Source organism: Trypanosoma brucei, chromosome 4 (assembly GCF_000210295.1).
Source record: "Trypanosoma brucei gambiense DAL972 chromosome 4, complete sequence".
NCBI lineage: Eukaryota > Euglenozoa > Kinetoplastea > Trypanosomatida > Trypanosomatidae > Trypanosoma > Trypanosoma brucei.
This window is the reverse complement of record NC_026737.1, coordinates 1,255,593-1,274,207: the sequence shown is the minus strand read 5'-3', so window position 1 is coordinate 1,274,207 and position 18,615 is coordinate 1,255,593. Positions and strand designations below refer to the sequence as shown.

Here is an 18,615-nt window from a genome sequence, read left to right as displayed (position 1 = left end):
TGACAACGTTGTTGGCACTGTTAAATATCTGTTTTGTTTACCTTGTCCTTCCTTTTTTGATTTGGTTTACTTAACTACTGAGCGAGTAGCGTTTTAACTGAAGTGGGTGAGCGAATCCATTCCCTCCTGTTCACTGTGAAACGATTTGCTTTGTATCGGCTTACGTATTCTTTATGTGTTATTGCTTTTATCATAACTTATTATCCCGATTTAATATCTTAGGTACCCTGCTGTCGCTGCGGCGGCCTCGGTAACCGTATTTTGTTCGTCCGTCCCTTCGCGCAGCTCTTATGTTTCGTGAGGTTTGTGTATCTACATCAGTAAACATGTCCCCTTCACCTCGTTTTTTCCATATACATTTACACATAGACGTGTTCCGAGCTTAACACATAAGGAGTACATTTGGCAATATTCACCGTGTAAAAAGATGGTTTCAACGCCTTTTTTTTTGCCTCACTGAACTGACTATAACCACTGCATATCCATCATCTTCGGTTATTCACAACCGCATGGATGATCATCCCCTAAACAATTACTCTCCATTACGCTGTTTGCTCCCTTTTTCTTTTGCGTATGCACGTAAGTGCGCAAGCAAGGCAAACACTCTGTTATCATTGTTGTTGGATGGCGTCCGCAGTGGTCCCCACAACAAACAAGGAACAGGTAAACAAGGCAGATGTCACATCTCCTTTCGGCTCCTGCGAAGTGATAAGTGGAGAAGATGAAGGGCTTAAGGGCAAGAATGCTCTTCCCGCTAATGAGGGAGAAGGGGAACAGTCATCCATGAAGTGTTTCACTTCAATGATCCCTCCGGGCGGGCTAGTTTCGACCGCCTTCAGCCTTGCCTCCATATGTATCGGAGCTGGTATCCTCGGGTTGCCCGCGGCCGCCAACAGCACTGGACTGGTCATGACATTTGTGTACCCTATCATCATATATTTCCTATGCGTATACTCATTATATTGTCTTGGTGCACAAATGGAGCGGCATGGATTCAGATCCTACGAGGGTATGGCGCGTGCGCTGCTTGGGCAGCCTTGTTTGTACTTTACGGGGGTATTACGTGTGGTTAACGCATTTGGGGCAGCCGTAGCGCAGATAATAGCGACAGGCGATATTGTTAGCACAATACTTAAGGGTGCAGATGCGCCAAACTTCCTTAAGGAGAAGTGGGGTAATCGCCTTCTGACTTTCATCATGTGGCTATGTTTTATGCTACCACTCGCCATTCCACGAGAGGTGAATTCCTTGAGGTATGTCTCGACGATTTCTGTTATCTTCGTATTTTACCTTATGGCAGTTATTGTGGTGCATTCATGTATGAACGGGTTGCCGGAAAACATCAAGAACGTACATGTTACTGGAGCGCCAGGTGATGAAGGCATTCACCTCTTCGGCACCAGCAACCGGGCAGTGGAAGGCCCAGGTGTCTTTACGTTTGCATTTTTGTGTCATATCTCTGTTTTTGAAATATATTTCGGAATGGCAAAGCCAAGTGCGCACAGGTTTACTGCATACTCTTCTATTGCCATGGGTATATGTCTTGTCCTGTGTGTCATGACAGCATTCTTCGGTTACCTTGACTTTGGGCGTGATGTTACAGGCTCCGTGTTATTGATGTATGACCCCGTGAAGGAGCCGGCAATTTTGGTGGGATTTGTTGGCCTGCTCGTAAAACTATTCGCATCTTACGCTCTTCTTGCAATGACATGCCGAAATGAGTTGTGCGGCATTATCGGCTTGGATACGGAGAAGCTTTCATTTTTTAAGCATTGCACTATTATTGGAACCATTTCCATAATTATGCTGCTTTGTGGCCTATTTATTCCGAACATTAATACAGTGTTTGGTTTCGTTGGCTCTGTGTGTGGTGGATTTCTTGGATTCATCCTTCCCTCCTTATTCATGATGTATGGTGGTAACTGGTCCCTGAGTACCGTTGGGTGGCTACACTACATTGCAACATACGCAGTTTTATTTGCTGGTGTTGCCTTGTCTGTATTTGGCACTGGAGCCACTATATACGGAGTGGCTGTGGGTTGGTAATAATGCCCCACGCTTGGCAAACGGTACCTTTTCATTTTTTTTGTAGATTGCCGCGTTGGTTCTTCTTATTTTATTTTTATTTTTTGCTTGCCATTCATCGCTTTATTTTCATTTTTTGTTGTCCTGTGTTGTAGATTTTGTTGCCTCGGTCAGGTGATTTGTTGTGGTTTGTCAGTGTGGTGTGATATATATATACATCATTATATATATATTCTTTTGTTCTTTGGAGAATGGCAGGGTCCAATTATATATTTAAATGTTTCGTAATGAAGGGTTCCCTGATTTGCTTTTTCTTGTTATGTTTCGATTCTGAGCGCGTAAGTGCAATTGTGTGCTTCTGTTTGCTTACGTTTTTTTAAACATTTGTTTTACTGTAGCTCGGGAAGTTCCTGGATCCTTTTTTGTTATTTGTGGATGCGGTGCTGTTACTATTATTTTAAGTTGAAACTCAATTGTTAATCTTACTTCAGCATTATTATTGCTATCGGGTTTCTGCGTTTGATTGTATTTTCAGTTGATCACTAAAAAAGAATGAGATGGGTTGTGAACAGAAGACGGCATTATTGTCGCAAAGCGGTTCGTGTAATTATTATTATTATGGTTATTTCTTTTAAGTTAGGAGGTTACTCCGAACAACCAACTGCCCCGTCTGCGGAGCAATCGCACAGCTGATAATTGTAATTTTTTATTTTTTTCGTTCGGAAAAAGGAGGACGTGTGGGTTGCACGACGGAAGGCGAGATTAGTTTGTCTTCGTTGTCATTTTTTCCTCACTTTGGCATTTTCTTATTTCATTTTTTTTCTTTTTCGTGCCGGTCGCCCAACATATTCCCCCTTTCCCTCCCCCTTTTTCTTTCTCTTGGGTAATTACCTTGTGAACTTGTGACATTGGACATCTTTTTCGATTTATAATTAAGAAAGAAACAAATGAGTTTGCATATGAACAAGAAGGGATGTACCAGGAGGAGAAGGAGGTGTGGCGATAAGGAAGTGCCCCAATGGCTGCGTAGGATTCAGTCGTTTAATTTTATAAAGTGGGGGAGGGAAGGGGATAAAACATAATATCTTCAAAACACACGGCTGCAGGTAATGAATCCCACAACCACGCCGAAGAGAGGAGAAATTTGGCAGGATAAAAAAGTTACAAGGTGAGGTACACGTACTTGCCTAATTCATCCCGATACCTGTGTTTTTTGATGCTTTTGTATCCTTTCCTTTTTAATTTTGAGGGCTTATTCGTTGAATAGTGATCTTGTATTGTGGCCTTGAAGGGGCAAAAGAGAGGTGACGTACATGCGATGATGTGAGAGGGATCTCAAGTGTAATTGCTGCGGGCACGCACCTTCCGCCCCCCTCCCCTCCCCAAGAAAAAAGGCGATATGGCGAAGGCAACAAGGGAAGGGGGATTGAGGTTGCAGGGAAAGCAAACCTCACTTAGGCCTCGTTCTCAGCAACGCCGTCAGGACTCTCACAATTTAACTTTGTGACTTTTTTTTCCTTTTGATCATCTTCCACACGAGAGATTTACTAGAGATTAAGTTGTCTAAAATACGTGACCGTCATGCGTGGGCCCCTTTCACCTTTATGGTTTTATACCCTCCTTTTTCGTTTGTCTTCATTTGGTAGTTGTATGTAGCGGTGCGCGGATTTGTAGTTACGCACACCACGCTCAATTCGGTACAAAGACGCGTTCCTTATTATCGTCGCGACTCGCCACTAATTGTTTATTATAACTTCGCTTTCCCCACGCCGGTGGTTCACCTTCCAGACACGCACGTATCCCAACGCAAATGTCGGAAACGAACTTCACGTTGTTATTGGTATTTACATTTGTCTTTCTGTTCCTCATCATACGCGTTTTATTGATGTTTCGCCCACGACGGCTTTTACAGGATGGGGAGCAGCAGGAAGGAAATGATGGCTTGTCTCCGCATCAGCCGCTGCATCCCGCTCCTCCATGGAATGAAGGCAATTACATTAATATTCCGGTAGCCCAACCAACAACTGTGGTCCCACCGCCTCCGGAGGCAATAATTCTGCCAGGTATTCCCATAGCGCGTCACCATGAGATGACTACAGCGGCTCAGCTGCAGCAGGAGGAACCCCCTCGGAGTGAAATACCAAACAATCCTTTAGAACAGGCAACAAGTCACGCAGATGTGGTGTACGGGCATTCGGCATATATTCCCCGAACCACGGGAGTTTCGCTTGCCGCTAGTGAAAGCAAGGGAGGGGAGGTGGAGAAGACACTGTAATTGGGAGGCACACGAGTGCCGTGCACTCATACATAAGTGTGTGAATGTGTTTGTTTTATTTATACACCTAGTCATATGAATATAAATATAATTATATAATTATATATTTGTATTTATTCCTTCATCTATATGGGTATGCATATGGCAACCCTCGTCGGGTCGGTATATTATAGTTATTTTTTTTTTTTAATGGGTGTTGTTGTTATCGCATTAAGGTTTCTTTACTTCTCGCGTCGTGGTGGGGTCTTTTGTTTGTTTTCGGTGCTTGTTTGCTTGTTCGGGTATTCCTGGCGATCGGTAAAACAGTGGGGTGTGAAACATAAAACAGAAGGTTCTAGAGAAGCAAAAGAAAGTGCAAGGAGGTTAGAAGCACTGGCACCCGTTTTTCACACAGCACTGTGGTGCGGAGGAACATCTACTTCGTCGCCTCCATGTGCATTGCTTCTGAATAATATTTAGGTAGCCGCTTGTTTTGTTGCAGAATGCGACGACTACGTGGCACTAACCAACCAACCATGCGCTCATTGTTGTTTATTTTACCTCATTAACCCAAGGCAGTACAGATCGGAACATGTATTTCACATGCATGTATGCATATGCAAATATGTTTTACCCCTGATACCGTACACATTCTCCCCATTTACACTCTTATATTATTATTATTATTGCTATTATTATTATTATCGTTTTTCCTCCATCCCATTTCACTCTACCCCCCCCCCCTCGACACACACACACACATACACAAAGCCCCAAAAACCCGTGCACCAACCCAATAGTTCCTCATTCTGGTCGCGGGTGTTACAAACGTCAGGCGGAAGTTATCCCTCTCCCACCGAGTCAACGGCAGTGTTACCACGACATTGAAATCTCACAAGTAGGGAGCAGTACATTTTTGTGGGTTTTAGGGAGTGAAGGACATCGGAAAGGTTCGGAGATTAGGGGGGGGGTGAGGAAGAAGATAGTAAAAAGATGGAGCTTACGCAAGCAATAAACCTTGCTTTCGCTGCTTTTCTATTTGCGTGCGTTGCTGTCGTAATGACTGAGTACATGATGGTGAAACAGCGCCGTCGTCGAGCTCAGCTGGCGAGAGCGCATCGACAGGGTCGGCGGGAGGCAACTGGGCAAAGCAGCCAGGAGCGTGCGCGCAGCCGTTTGACACGTCAAGCCATTGAAATATTATTGGCCAACAATTACGTGCATGAAGGCATTCCACTGGCTTCTATGGTAGGTGTGACGGAGGTATTGGCGGATAGGGAAATGCGTAGCAATACTTATCAAGGCAGGCCACCCCTCATCACGATGGCAGATGGGAGGCGCGCTACGATATCTCGTGTGGTGGAGTTAGTGAGGGAAAACGGCCCAACGCCTGATGCGCTTCCCGGCCCTTCAGTTGTGGAGCTCCTCGAAAGTTTAAGTCAACAGCAGCGGCGGGCGGGGGGAGCAGAACCCTTCGGTGATTCTGGGCTTTCGGTAGCGGAACTGATGATAGAAGAGTTTGCCAAGCTAGAAGACAAGAAAAAGAAACGCAACAGGGCAGAGGAAAGTAGTGTGGAAGAAGTATACGGAAAGGGATCAGAGTATACGCACAACCCTGCTAACGTACGTACAGAAAATGCTTTTAATCATCTATGTAAAAGGGGCGATGTTCCCTCCACCACATATTAGGGAAGGGTTTCGCGAGTGGGTGTGTCATTTCATTGGTACTTGTCTGTGTGCAAATGTTCGTTAGATGTGTTTTAGTGTGAATCTAAAGGATGTGAAATGGAATGTTATGGTGATTGAATACATGATCGAGAGAGGAAAAGAGTGTGGAAAGAAGACATCCTCTCCCACATCCAACTCTTCTTTCATCATCCCCATTTTCCTCCTTACTCTCTTCCTTGAGTTTTTAATGTAGGGAACTTATAAATAAGAAAGCCGCCTAATGATAGCTTTCGATAGTCGTTGTTATTGTTTATTATTATTGTTGTTGTTTCCCTTACCAAAAGAAACACTTGCCGATACCCATCATTATTTGGTGGTCATTTGCATTGCTTGCAGAGGTGAGTCCATGTTCCGAGTGGCTCCTTTGTCCACTGGGTGTGTTTTATGTTCAATCACATTAGCTGATTTTTCGGTGTTTTTCTTTCTATTGGCATTCGTTTTTCTTACTTTTTAGTCTCGTTTAGAGTTATGCACCTCAAACCGTTCCGAATCTTTTATGTGTGATCGTTAATTGTTTTGTTGCTAGTGCCTTCTTTCTTTTGTTTGTTGTTTTAATGTTGTCTTTCTTTTTCCCACTTACTTTCGTTTGTTTGTACACCAAATGTGTAACTCCTTAAACTTCCTACTCGCCCCATCACAGTGTACTGGTTCGATAGCCCTCTGTTATATTTCATTCAATCACATTTCCATCCTTAGCTATTTGTTTATATTTCACATGCATGTATGCATATGCAAATATGTTTTACCCCTGATACCGTACACATTCTCCCCATTTACACTCTTATATTATTATTATTATTGCTATTATTATTATTATTATCGTTTTTCCTCCATCCCATTTCACTCTACCCCCCCCCCCCGCCTCGACACACACACACACACACACACATACACAAAGCCCCAAAAACCCGTGCACCAACCCAATAGTTCCTCATTCTGGTCGCGGGTGTTACAAACGTCAGGCGGAAGTTATCCCTCTCCCACCGAGTCAACGGGAGAGGCTTGCATCTTGAGATTCGTTAATACCCCTCCCATCCCCTTCCTTTTGGTGCGCGGCAGTTGAAATAAAAGTCATTCAGTTCTTCGTTTCGTTGGGGGGAAAAAAAGAAAAGAAAAATACCGTAGTGTGGCTGCCGTGCAAATGAGTAATGCCCCAACACTGCAGGCCGTCCTGGTCGTCCTTTTGATGCTTGGGTTGGGTGTAGTCGTCATCATATACACCATAACAAAAACGAGATGGCGCCTTGGGGCTTCCCGGGAGCAGCAACGTTTGCGCTTAGGGTCAACAGCCAACAACCTCTCGGGTGAACTCCTGCGAAACCGTTTAATACGACAAGCCACTGAGGTGCTGGTAACCAACAAACATGCGGTTGAAGGCATTCCACTGGCCTCCACGGTAGGTGTGACTGAAGTATTGGCGGATAGGGAAATGCGTGCCAGACGTGGAAGATCTCACTCCATCACTACAGCAGGGGGACAAGGCACCACAACCACAAATGGAGCAGAGACTTCTCGATCCAATAGACAGGTTCCAGAAGCCTCTGCCGGCCCCACTTTTATAGAACTTCTCACGGGATTGCACCACCATCTGCAGCGCTTAAATCGGTCACAACCAGCATCAACTGATTCTCACTGCGCTCTGGTGGAAGAATTGATAGAACGGATCATGCAATCAGAAGAGGACGCGGAGCGAAAGGCGGATATAATGAATGACGCAGACGAAGTGTACGGCATGGGGTTCGAATACTCGCTGAACCCGGCAAATAGTCGCATCAAGTACGTCGAAAAAACCTGGGAAGAAGAACCCCTCATTTTCTCTCCACGGTAATGAGGGGGGAAGGAGAGAAGGGTGGGAATTTAAAAAAAAAAAAAACTTGTATGCTTGCGAATCCATCTTCCTGCGAGCGCATCGGCGGATTTGTGTCTGCGCGTCTTTGTGGAAGGTTTTTTGTTTATGTTTGAAGTCGAGTTTGCAAATAAGCAAGAGAAGGGGATTTCTTTCTTTTTTTTTTTTTTTGCGCCGCGCGGAGCGTTCCCTCCCCTCTTCCTCCTCCAAAAAAAGAATGAAAAGAAGGAAGGGTTGTGCCGTACGGCTGCACCAATTGGAGGCGCGGAAGCAATGAGAAGAAAATTCCACGCTCGTTTCCCCTCCTCCTCCTTCTCTTCCTCCAATTTTTCCTTTTTCTTGCGCATGAAACACGTTTTCCTTTTGTTACTGTTGTATTGCTGCTCGTTCTTTTCTGTCTTTGTTCCTATTCTCGTCTGTTTTTCACCCCCCCCTTTTTTTTCCCCCTCCCCTTCTCTCTTTTTTTTCTTTTACGTTTTGAGTCCTTTTAACTGGGCAGTTCCATACGTGCTCGTGTTAGGCATTATGTTGCAGCGGGGGAGGGGAAAGGAGTGTGCGTATGTAGTGAGAAGGGTCTCTTCAAACTCACACGCTAAAAACCGCTGAAAGAAGAAAAAAGGAAAAATGTTGTTTATCCGTTTCATCTCATTTCATTTTTCACTTTACTCATTTTTTTTCCTTTTTTCACTCTTGTTTGGTCTGTTGCCGTTGCTGCTACCCTCCCTGTGTTGCTTGAATAGTTAATATGATAATTAAATTTTATCTACCAATATACATATACATATATATATATATATATATATATGCGTGTGTGCTTGTGTGTGTGTGTGTATATATGGATGTGTGTATGTGTGCACTTTGTGAATAAAGCATGCGAACCTTCCCCCCTGTGCACCGGTGTTGCCACCAAAATCGCACACGTCCCCGAGACACTGGCGGGAAAATAAATAAAGGGTGAAACAGAGACGCGTGAAATGTAAAGACACGTAAATACATGCCAAATCATATTTATATTGTTTAAGCTCACCTCTATTGATTCTTCCCAATGATATGTGTAGTCCACCACACGCCACCCGCATATCATTCCTCGTCCGTAACTCTAAGTTGCCTTACCTTTCCCTGCTTCTTTGTGACCCTTTATCCATCCCGCCGCAGTCACATGGAAACTCGTTTTTTTTTGTTTCTTTCTTTCGCAGTTCGTTTGCTGGTTCATCGCACCCTCCCTGCTCTCGTTCGCTATACTTTTATATGCTTTAAAATTGGTTTCTGGAAAGAAAAAAATGAAGGAAAAGAGAGAAAGGAAAGGGGGGGCCATCTAAAAATCACTTGTGTGTATCTTGGTAAATATATATATTTATATATGCATGTATCTCGGCATGCATATACCTTTATATATCAAACGCATGAAATGAAAGAAAAAGAAAAAAAAGGGAATAGAAGCGTAGAGTTTGTTTGTTTACTTGTTTCCTTTTCTTTTTTAAAAAAAAAGTGACCTTCTAAATGTGCGCGGTTGTTCGCATTTGTCTGATTGTTCCATTACTCCTGTTAAAGGGGTGTTGTTGCGGCTCGGGTAGTAAGGGAAAGAGGGAAAATAAAAAAAGGAAAGGGGTATTTGTAATTGTTTGTCGATATTTTGTAGACGCTTACGTGCGAACCACTTTCAACACCATCGTGCCATTAACTTGAAACAAACAAAAACAAAAAAAGAACGGAAAAGAGAATAACCTGTATTCACCCTCATTTTTATTTCTTTCACTCTCATTATGTGAATCCATTTGTTCGCTTTATTTAAACGTCAAGGTTGCACACGGTGCGGTGACGGGAAAGGCAACCGTGCATAGGGGTAGTAAATGCCGATTTCCATTCTTTACGTGATGCTAGCGCTGCTGGTGTTTGTGAACATATGCGTATTGATTGCGCTGGTAGTTGTGCTCGTGCGTCGCTCAGCGCATCGAATGCAGATTAGGGAAAGAGTGGCCAACGGTTTAGATGGCACAGCGGGCCAAACTGCAGTTGTGACGCTTGCACAACATTATCCTTCTTTAATTGTTGGTGATTACCGACATCAAGGTGAGGCGGTCATATTCAATGGCGGTAGTGGTGTTGGCGGCATTACGGACGGCAATGCAATCCCTAATGCCGCTGATGAACGTATGGCGCGACAGCAAATACACCCTCTCACGACAGATGATGTAAGCCTTCTTCACCAACTTGCTGTTGAGGGAATGGTTGTTTCACCTACTAACCAAATGACAAACAGCGCATTAACAGAAACCAGGCATTTCCCGTCATGGGGGTTGAGCAACCGTATTGCCGTGCCGCTTCCCGCCCTGTTATTAGCAGCAGATGAACCAAATGCCATACCTTTTTTAGAAGGTGAGCAACAGTGGGATGAGGAAGAAAGTAGCAGTCCTGCTGGATGGACAACCGGTACAGACCCACAACACGCCGGCGGCGCGCTCTCCAGTTGTTTTCCACCAACTGCGAGAGGCGGTTCACGCGACGAGAGTCACATAGTTTATGGCAGATCCTGTTATTTCGTTGGCCCTCATTGGGATGGGCCGCGTGGGGAGGTGCCTTTGGAATGTGTATTGAGAGACGGTTGTGCTGGATCCAGTAGCGAAAGCAGCAGTGACATAAGTAGTGTGGCCACGGAGCCCGCTCGTTGTATAGTTGCTAACAGGTGTGCCCCTCCAACGATGTTGTCTTCTTTTCCACTTTCACTCTATCCCTTCTCTTTTTCCTTTCCTTCCCATATGCACCTTTCCGTATCTTCATCCAATTCCCTCTTTGCATCAGATGAGGAAGAAGGAGAAGAATACGCGGCGGGGTAACTCGTTATCATGGAATCCCACGCGTCGTATAGAGCGTAGTGATGTGTGGAGCCAATGCTGGTGATCTACCAGTGTGTTCAAACCATAGAAGGTTGTTTACGAGATGGAGTGGTGGACTTCTCATCTTACATGATACTTTTGTTGGTATCATTGTTGTTGTTGTTGTCATCATTTACTGACTTCGTTTTTATTCCGCCCGCTTGCCATTTTTAGAGTTTTACTTTTTTTATTTTTTAAGATCACCTTAACGGTATTTAGATTGTTTTGCCAAGCATTCGAAACCCAAGTACACATCATGCACTTTTGCATGTGCTCACACTTGTGTATATAATACATTTATATTTATATATATATATATATTTATTTATTTATTTATTTACCTAATATGGTTTGCATTGTTATTAACATTAATATCGTTATTACTTTATTGCAGGTGAGGCACCACTGCAACTGATTGTTTGGTGTATCGGCTACTCGCTTGTGAAGGATAATACAAACTCTAAACAACTTTCCCCCTTTTGTCATTTTAATACCATAACATAAAACAACAGCGATTGAGTTATCTTTGCCTTGTGCTAACATTGAGTAGTGGTCGTGCTTTTCCTCATTAATCACATCAGTGTTAGGGGGTCAGGGAAAAATAAGAAGGGAAAATACACACCAATCATTTTTCTGAAGCATTCAATAATAACAAGAAAGGTAGGGGGCTGTTGATCAAACCGGAACTGTTTCACTGGCTTCTACCCATCTCGTACATCTGTAAAACTAACTACAAATGATAGGTGAGGTGAAGTAGGGGGGACGAAAAGGAAAGAAAAGAAAGAAAAGGAAGGAGGGGATGAAAACGAGTCTCCCGCCTCCTCTTATTGCAGAGGAAACCTCCTCCGACGGACTCAGCTACGAAGAGAAGCTTCGGCAGGCATACGCCGCGGGGGGAACAAAACGACCGCAGTACCTCTCAGCCTCGCTTCGTGATCTCTTCGAAGTGACGCTCAACCGCGAGCTTCTGCTGTTCCGAAATGAAGAAACGGAAACACCCGTGACACGTCGTAAGAAGTGGTTGCAGTGGTACAACGAAATATACAACAGCCTTCGCTGCACGCACAATGTAAATGCTCTGCTGTTATACTGGGTGACAGGAATCGTTAGTTATGAACTCCGCGAGATGGAAAGGTGCCTGGCGGGAATACGTGAGCGTGAAAGGGAGAAATCAGGGGAACAACAACTGCCACCACAGGGACAGGGCGTTCCCGATGAAAACGTCACATTTGAGGGAGAAAAATCACTTGAGGCAATCCAACATGCGATGGAGCTTCGGAACGTCATCCGACGGCTTCCAGCCCTGGTGGCATTTTTCTTCGCATGGGACATGAATTTGGGAGATACTAGCAAGTTTGAGGAACTTCTTCACAAAGTAATTATCGACAACTTTAGCGAGGGGGCTGAACTGTTGCTTTTGGAACAGTTGCTGACGTGGACGCTTCGGTGGTGCCGCCAGCTACAGTGGAAAGGCACCAATTCAAGCGCCAAACTTCCGCCTCCACTGCGGCAGCAGTTGCAAACCGCCCTGGCAGATATTTGTCAACTCATCATGCTCTTCAGCTGCGATGCTCGCACGGCGGAGAGGCGTATCATCGTAACTGCACTCCGCAGCGTAGTTGAAGGATGTGAAATGTACTTCAATCGCCATGCGCTTTTGGCAATGTTGGAACGCAAGGCGAACAGCGCTGAGACACGCCAAGTTTTTGTCCTGGAAAGGTGGCCACAGTATTGGCTCAGTGAGCTCACAATATTAGGTGATATCCCCAGCGTGGACAAGGAGTGGGTGAAGGCTATTATGTTAAACATGGCGTTATTATGGAACCCAGAAAGTCTCAGCGGTGAAGGCATGGCAAGTGGCGTGGAGGGCTCCCCAGTTGACGCTGACGATACGTACCTTTTTCATTTGCTCTTGCTGACACTTCAACCAATGTTTGACAACCTCTTTGGTGTTCCTGCTGTTGACAACAAAGAGTTTACACCGAGCACTGCTAACTCGCAGTCAGTAGAGGCTCTTTCAACTGAGCGTACCACTTCCGGCGAAAAAAAGGATCCGTTGAAACTCCTTTTGGAGGTTGCAGATGTTATGGCGTGTATTGGCTCACCACTGTGCCGTGATATTCATTATTGGGACTGTATAGGTGTGGGCCCCCTATTGACACAAAACGTTGCTAATGGGAACAAGGACATTGGTTCCTTTGTAATGGCAAGTGTGTGCAGAAGGCTGTTGCAGGAACAAATACCCCTTTCAGTGAACTCCTTCTTGTTGAGTAACGATGCGCCAAAAAAGCAACTTCAGCGTTTAATCACGTATTTGATCCGTACGGAGCGTGTGTTTGACTGCCTCTGCGGCATCCAAGCACTCAAAGCTTGCTTACTCGGTACGAGGACCAGCGATAACGACACTAAAGGCTGTTTCTACTACATTCTAGAGACAGCGCTTGCTAATCATCAACACCAGCTGCGCGGTGCCAGCGCGCTTCTTGAAGAACTTCTTTACAATGTGTACGAGTATTTGCTCAGAGGCAACGAGACATCACCGGCAACAGGCAACGGTTCCCTGAGCGGCAATGAGGACCTCCGAGCGGCACTTCGAATTATACAGGGCCTCTCCGGTCGGACTCAATTGTTCAGTTTCTATAAGGAAAACCTCGCTATCCGATTACTGAGCATCCTTCATCCGAAAACTCACGATAACGCCGTGAGCATTGAGGAACTGCGTCACGAGAGGCTTCAGTTTGAGGGATCCATGTGCCGCTATCTGATGGAACTATTTCCCGGCGACCGTGAGGCGGTCCAGCAGATGGTACAGATGTGCGAAGATGTTAAAACGGCCAATGAGATGTCGGAGGCTTTTAACCAACAGCAGATGCAGGATATTGGAAATGCAGCACTCTCCGTCAAACTCACCACAAGCATTCTTTCACCTCATGCCTGGCCCGTATATCCCAAACTGGACCGCGTACCAAAGCCATTGAAGAACACCATGGACGGCTTCTCCGCGTTCTATCAGAACCGGCATTCAACGCGCCGTCTGATATGGATTCGAACCACATTTGAACGTGTAACCTTTGATATCGCATACCCCCGCGGGAAGAAGCTGGTAACGGGATCCTTGGAACACTACGAGATCTTCAACTGCCTTAGCGAGGCTGCGGGCGCGGGCGTTACGTGGGAAAATTTGGCCAAGGAGGTTGAATGGGAAACGGCGAAGTTGCAGCAAGAGCTCCGCAAGCCCATCTTTAACGGATTGCTGGTGCTTCCACAAGAGGAAGAAGCGAAGGTGGCCGAGAGAGCCGATACCGCTTCACAGCAAGCTCTCCGTCTCAACCCTGAATTCACTTCGTCACACACACATTTCAACCTCCTCCCCGAGCGTTCCCAACGGAAGCAGTTGACGACGTGCACCCGAACGAACGAAAAGGCTGCCAAAGGGTTACAAGAGACACGGATAGGGGCGATTCAGGCTGCGGTAATGCACCGGTTGAAAACAGTACAGCACGGCTCCTACAAGGATTTATTTCAGTTCACCCAAGAGTCACTTCGACATCATTTTCAACTAAGTGATGTTGAGTTCAAGGAGGTGTTGAGAAGATTAATTGATAAGGAGTATATTGTGCGTGACCAAGAAGACAGGGAGCAGTTTGTTTACAGAGCGTAAAAAGGGGTGCCGCCTGTTGTTGCTCGTATTTTGTTTGCCTCATGCCGACATGCCATTACCGCATTTGCGCTCTCACATTGGCAATTTCCCCCGCCTGCATTTATACCTAGCCGCTACTGTTTATTACTGCCTTTTCTTCAACCCCCTCCCTGCCTCATCGCTTTTCACATTATTTTTTTTTTGTAAGCGCAAAAAGAACACAAAGAAAACAGTAAAGACGCAGTGGTGCGCTGACAATTTTGGTCGCGTGACGAATAGACCTAGTTGAGAAGATGCAAGCATCAAGGTCAAAGGCAACGCGATCTCCACATAGAAATACCAGTGGGACGTTATCCGCTAGTGCTCCCGCCTCATCATTCTTAGAGACGATTACTAACCGGGTAGCTACAAAGTATGGTGTTTCCTTTTTCCTCATCAAACTCGGCGAGGAGAAGGCAGTACATGGCACAGAGCTGCAAGAAACTCTTATAGCGACAGGTAAGAGAGCTGTATCTGAGAAGAATCCTAACAAGGTTCAGGAGGTGGAAAAACTGCGTCAGAGCGCTGAAGCGTGGAGCAATAGCTGGATCCGTTCGCTAGATCCTCTGCGTTCTCAGTCAGAGCAACAGTTCCGAGTTCGTCCGCACCTACCTGCGGCATTGTTACTTCTTTTAGCTGATATCGGACTTGTAAAAGCAAGTGAATCCCTTTGCTTGTTGGGCGTCCTCGAGCCTGCGGCAGCCGTAGAGCAACATTGTCGCCGCAGTGTCGGGACGTCGGCGACGAAAAAAAACACACTCCAACCAATCATTTCTTTATGCATCAATGCACTTGAGGGAATCGTCGACGTCACGGAGCGGCTGTCGCAACAAGCCAAAGCAATGTATCGTCACACGTCCAAAAAGAATGCAGCTAATCAAGGTATGGAAATGACATCGAGCGACAGCCAGGGCGCCGAAGATGACGAAAATTGGGCTGAAAAATGTTGGCCGCGGTTCTTTCTTTTGTCGCCATGTGTCCCGTATGCTTCATTGCGGGACGTGGTGAATCGTGTTGCCAGAGAAGAGGGGGTAAGTACTTTGGCTACAACGTGTGGGGCTGGTGAGGCGTGTGAGGTACTGCTGGTGTATGATTTTAGACACCTTACGTTTCCTGGCATTGGAGAGCACGTACCAGATCATAATCCTGAGATATGGGGGCGCGTTAAATACCAACAGAAGCAGCAAGAATGCAATAATGGAGTGGTAACGGATGGAGAAGTTGAAGTGGCGAACGGTAATGGCAGTTCAGAAGAATGTGATGAGCTATTTTTTATCGCCCACACGCTGGAAGATTACCTACGACTCGGGAGCTCCTTCTCGTGGGTATATGGATGGCAGCTTTGTTACGCCTCTCAGGGCCCACCACCACGCTCGCTTCCATGGCTGAAGTTATTTGCCCCTAGTGCACTTGCAGCAGTTGTTGCCTCCAACACGATAGTAAAAGGTAGTGAGCCCGCTAAAAACGTTGGAGTCAGTGCCCAAGTGTCGGATGCTGCTGTGAGGAAAACAGCAGCAAGATCGTAAAGAATTAGCGAATGAGGGATACCGCGACGAGTTACACCTAGTTGGGGTAGGAAAGCGCTGACGCGTTTGTATCACTGTGTTGCATCCAGTGGTTATACAACATTGTAGAAACAGGTCAACTACTAAAGTTCCTGTAGTAAACCCCTGGAAAGTGAAGTAAATTTCCCATCAAGAGCCATCACAACGGAGGAAAAAAAAAAGTAACGAAAGCCGTTTTCTGGGGACGGAGGCATATCCTTGCGACCGTTTTCATTTTCTGCGCCAGACACTTCTCCATTCCCTCCTGGTGTCGCCTGCCTTTGCACTAATCCCGATTTCTTTTCTTTATTTTTACCCCCTTTCCGTCGCAATTTCAGTCTAAGCAGGGTATTCTCAGGGAAGTTCAGTGCAACACAATTTACTCCAACAGTTGCCTTCCACTGTTGCCCCATGGCCCGGCAACCTTTGGGGGACATGTACGCAATGACGCCAGAACGAGCACGGGAGTATGGTTTCGTGTCCTACTACAACCACACCGGGAGTGAGGCATCAGACAAACTAGCGAACAACATCACACTAACAAGCGAAGAATGGGCGCAACTGCTGACCAGTCCCGTGCAGTTTATACTGCAGAGTGGCGGCTGGGGAGGTGCTGGTTTCGACGTGACGGTACTCCCACAATTATTGTTGTGTTTGCCGTGGACCCTCGCCTTTTTGATCTTTCGTATTTTTGCCCAAAGGCAGCTTTCGCGATTCGGACTCTGGCTACAAGTCGTGGTGCCAAAGGATGGCAGTAAGGCAACTTTGAACAACGCACAGCGCCGAAAACTGAGGAAGTTCCAGAATCAGGTGTGGCTAACCGCCTATTACATCATATCCGCTGTATTTGGATACGCTGTACAGTGCACAAAACCGTGGTTTGGTCTTCCCGTGAGCGAGTCGAACCGCATTGCCCTACTGACCCCGCATCCTTACAAGCCTGATGGGGGATTAATGTGCTATTACCAGTCAGGACTCGGTTTCTATTTCTCAGAAATGCTGGCGCTTCCGGTAGAAAATGACATCAGGCGCTCCGATTTTGTGGAGTACTTTGTCCATCATATCGTGACTTGTGCGCTCATTGTTTTCTCCCACTGCAGTTACGAGCATCGCTTCGGGGTGTACGTGCTTTTCATTCATGATGCGAGTGACATCATGCTGGCCGCCGGAAAAGTCATCAACTATGTTGTATCTGCAGAACGTAAGCGCGCGCAGAGATTAAAAAGCAATGGAGGTGGGGACAAACAAACAAAGGCGAAGCCCTCCCTTCTCTATAGAGTTATATTTAATGAAACCACAGTAAATGTATGTTTCGTTTTGTTTACCTTATTTTTCGTATTCTTCAGGTTGGTGTGCCTGCCCTATTTGGCTTTAGCGAATATCGTATACGGAGTGAAGATACGGATGTTCACGGGGAGTTACTGTCTCCTCATTATTCTTCTGCAAGGAGTCCTGCAAGGACTACATGTCTATTGGTTCACACTCATTATGAAAATTGTAATTAACTCATTGACAGGGAGACGAGTAGATGATATTCGCTCTGAAGATGACGACGATGGTGACGGTGTTGAGGGGCAGGCTGTACCAAAGAATTCAAAACCTCATAGGGAGTAGAATCAGTGGAAGGAAGCAGAGTGATATCCTACTTAACCCCCATAAATTTTGTGTTTGTTTGTTTGTTTATTTCCCTTCCGTCTTTTCAAAGACACGATAAGTCTTCGGAAGAGCGGAAGGAAGAGATATTTGGAGTGTTAATAAGAAAAAAAATAATAATAATAAAAGGATTTGATGTGGTTCAAAGAGTAATAGATGAAAACACTGCCTAGCAGCCGCCGCGGATTACGTAACAAACCCTGCACCAATGCGAGTCCCCCACAGTTACATGTGAGGTAATTCATATATATATTACTAAAGTTCCGTTTTGTTGTTGTTGTTTCGGCTTCCGTCTTCCGAGTCTTTCAGCGTGTTGTCACCATTAAGCGTGATATTTTCCGGCATTTGGGTTCTTTACCCCTTGTTTCTACTACTTCTGTACGTCGTGCATGCAGACACGTGTGCCTCGTGCGCACGTGCATGTGTATGCGCCAGGAAATTAAGCAAACGTTACCGGATGATGTCGGTTTCAAATAAGTGACTTTTGACTTTTTTTTTTTTCTTTTCTTTTTTTTTTTTCTTGAGTGTGACCGCGCAGGGAATCATCTTGGAAATTACTTGGGAACTGTTGTTGAAGCAGTTCACGGCGCTTTTCAGTCCGTTTGTGTAGGTGAATGGTGAAAGGCGAGTGGGACGGGTGGTACAACTTCTGCGTTTAAGCATGACCTTTGGTGGGCGGAGTTCAGCGCGTGAGTCTGGTAATGCAAACAAAGAAAAAAAACTATCACCTTATTTTAAATGCTTCAAGTCCCAGACTCCTTCACCGGAAGCGACTGGAAACAAGAACAGCAACTATGAGGAAATTAACGGGAAAACGATGCAAATTGTATGAAAATGCCAATTCCCCCCCCCCCCAGGTAATCATCGAGAGATTGTCATGTTTAGAGACGATTGTCGTGTTTCACATTGTGTTTTAGTGCTATTGCAAGTATCATTACATTCGAGGCGAAACACTGTGGAAGGTAAGGAGACAGTATGCACCTCAGGCACATGAAGCCTGTTTCGGCTGCTCT

At 45.6% G+C, this 18,615-nt stretch overlaps 12 protein-coding genes across 12 annotated transcripts; all 12 read left to right on the top strand.

Annotated features, from left to right (window-relative positions):
- Window positions 1-573: 573 nt before the first annotated feature.
- TbgDal_IV4990 (amino acid transporter 10, putative) lies at window positions 574-2,046 on the top strand (the record flags this gene model as incomplete). The annotated part of the gene is made up of 1 exon (XM_011774790.1): window positions 574-2,046. The coding sequence occupies one exon, from the start codon at window positions 574-576 to the stop codon at window positions 2,044-2,046; it is 1,473 nt and encodes a 490-aa protein (XP_011773092.1).
- Window positions 2,047-3,835: 1,789 nt separating this feature from the next.
- On the top strand, window positions 3,836-4,300 carry TbgDal_IV4980 (T. brucei spp.-specific protein; the record flags this gene model as incomplete). The annotated part of the gene is made up of 1 exon (XM_011774789.1): window positions 3,836-4,300. The coding sequence occupies one exon, from the start codon at window positions 3,836-3,838 to the stop codon at window positions 4,298-4,300; it is 465 nt and encodes a 154-aa protein (XP_011773091.1).
- A 129-nt stretch (window positions 4,301-4,429) lies between these two features.
- On the top strand, window positions 4,430-4,759 carry TbgDal_IV4970 (hypothetical protein, unlikely; the record flags this gene model as incomplete). Its single annotated transcript, XM_011774788.1, has 1 exon — window positions 4,430-4,759. One exon carries the CDS (start codon window positions 4,430-4,432, stop codon window positions 4,757-4,759), a length of 330 nt encoding a protein of 109 aa, XP_011773090.1.
- Window positions 4,760-5,272: 513 nt separating this feature from the next.
- TbgDal_IV4960 (hypothetical protein, conserved) lies at window positions 5,273-5,968 on the top strand (the record flags this gene model as incomplete). The annotated part of the gene is made up of 1 exon (XM_011774787.1): window positions 5,273-5,968. The coding sequence occupies one exon, from the start codon at window positions 5,273-5,275 to the stop codon at window positions 5,966-5,968; it is 696 nt and encodes a 231-aa protein (XP_011773089.1).
- Window positions 5,969-6,608: 640 nt separating this feature from the next.
- On the top strand, window positions 6,609-7,070 carry TbgDal_IV4950 (hypothetical protein, conserved; the record flags this gene model as incomplete). The annotated part of the gene is made up of 1 exon (XM_011774786.1): window positions 6,609-7,070. One exon carries the CDS (start codon window positions 6,609-6,611, stop codon window positions 7,068-7,070), a length of 462 nt encoding a protein of 153 aa, XP_011773088.1.
- A 78-nt stretch (window positions 7,071-7,148) lies between these two features.
- On the top strand, window positions 7,149-7,835 carry TbgDal_IV4940 (hypothetical protein, conserved; the record flags this gene model as incomplete). Its single annotated transcript, XM_011774785.1, has 1 exon — window positions 7,149-7,835. The coding sequence occupies one exon, from the start codon at window positions 7,149-7,151 to the stop codon at window positions 7,833-7,835; it is 687 nt and encodes a 228-aa protein (XP_011773087.1).
- A 126-nt stretch (window positions 7,836-7,961) lies between these two features.
- Window positions 7,962-8,459, top strand: TbgDal_IV4984 (hypothetical protein, conserved; the record flags this gene model as incomplete). The annotated part of the gene is made up of 1 exon (XM_011774784.1): window positions 7,962-8,459. One exon carries the CDS (start codon window positions 7,962-7,964, stop codon window positions 8,457-8,459), a length of 498 nt encoding a protein of 165 aa, XP_011773086.1.
- A 439-nt stretch (window positions 8,460-8,898) lies between these two features.
- TbgDal_IV4934 (hypothetical protein, conserved) lies at window positions 8,899-9,345 on the top strand (the record flags this gene model as incomplete). The annotated part of the gene is made up of 1 exon (XM_011774783.1): window positions 8,899-9,345. One exon carries the CDS (start codon window positions 8,899-8,901, stop codon window positions 9,343-9,345), a length of 447 nt encoding a protein of 148 aa, XP_011773085.1.
- Window positions 9,346-9,703: 358 nt separating this feature from the next.
- TbgDal_IV4930 (T. brucei spp.-specific protein) lies at window positions 9,704-10,687 on the top strand (the record flags this gene model as incomplete). The annotated part of the gene is made up of 1 exon (XM_011774782.1): window positions 9,704-10,687. One exon carries the CDS (start codon window positions 9,704-9,706, stop codon window positions 10,685-10,687), a length of 984 nt encoding a protein of 327 aa, XP_011773084.1.
- Window positions 10,688-11,525: 838 nt separating this feature from the next.
- Window positions 11,526-14,387, top strand: TbgDal_IV4920 (hypothetical protein, conserved; the record flags this gene model as incomplete). Its single annotated transcript, XM_011774781.1, has 1 exon — window positions 11,526-14,387. One exon carries the CDS (start codon window positions 11,526-11,528, stop codon window positions 14,385-14,387), a length of 2,862 nt encoding a protein of 953 aa, XP_011773083.1.
- Window positions 14,388-14,659: 272 nt separating this feature from the next.
- On the top strand, window positions 14,660-15,931 carry TbgDal_IV4910 (hypothetical protein, conserved; the record flags this gene model as incomplete). The annotated part of the gene is made up of 1 exon (XM_011774780.1): window positions 14,660-15,931. The coding sequence occupies one exon, from the start codon at window positions 14,660-14,662 to the stop codon at window positions 15,929-15,931; it is 1,272 nt and encodes a 423-aa protein (XP_011773082.1).
- Window positions 15,932-16,360: 429 nt separating this feature from the next.
- Window positions 16,361-17,563, top strand: TbgDal_IV4900 (hypothetical protein, conserved; the record flags this gene model as incomplete). Its single annotated transcript, XM_011774779.1, has 1 exon — window positions 16,361-17,563. The coding sequence occupies one exon, from the start codon at window positions 16,361-16,363 to the stop codon at window positions 17,561-17,563; it is 1,203 nt and encodes a 400-aa protein (XP_011773081.1).
- Between the last annotated feature and the right edge of the window lie 1,052 nt (window positions 17,564-18,615).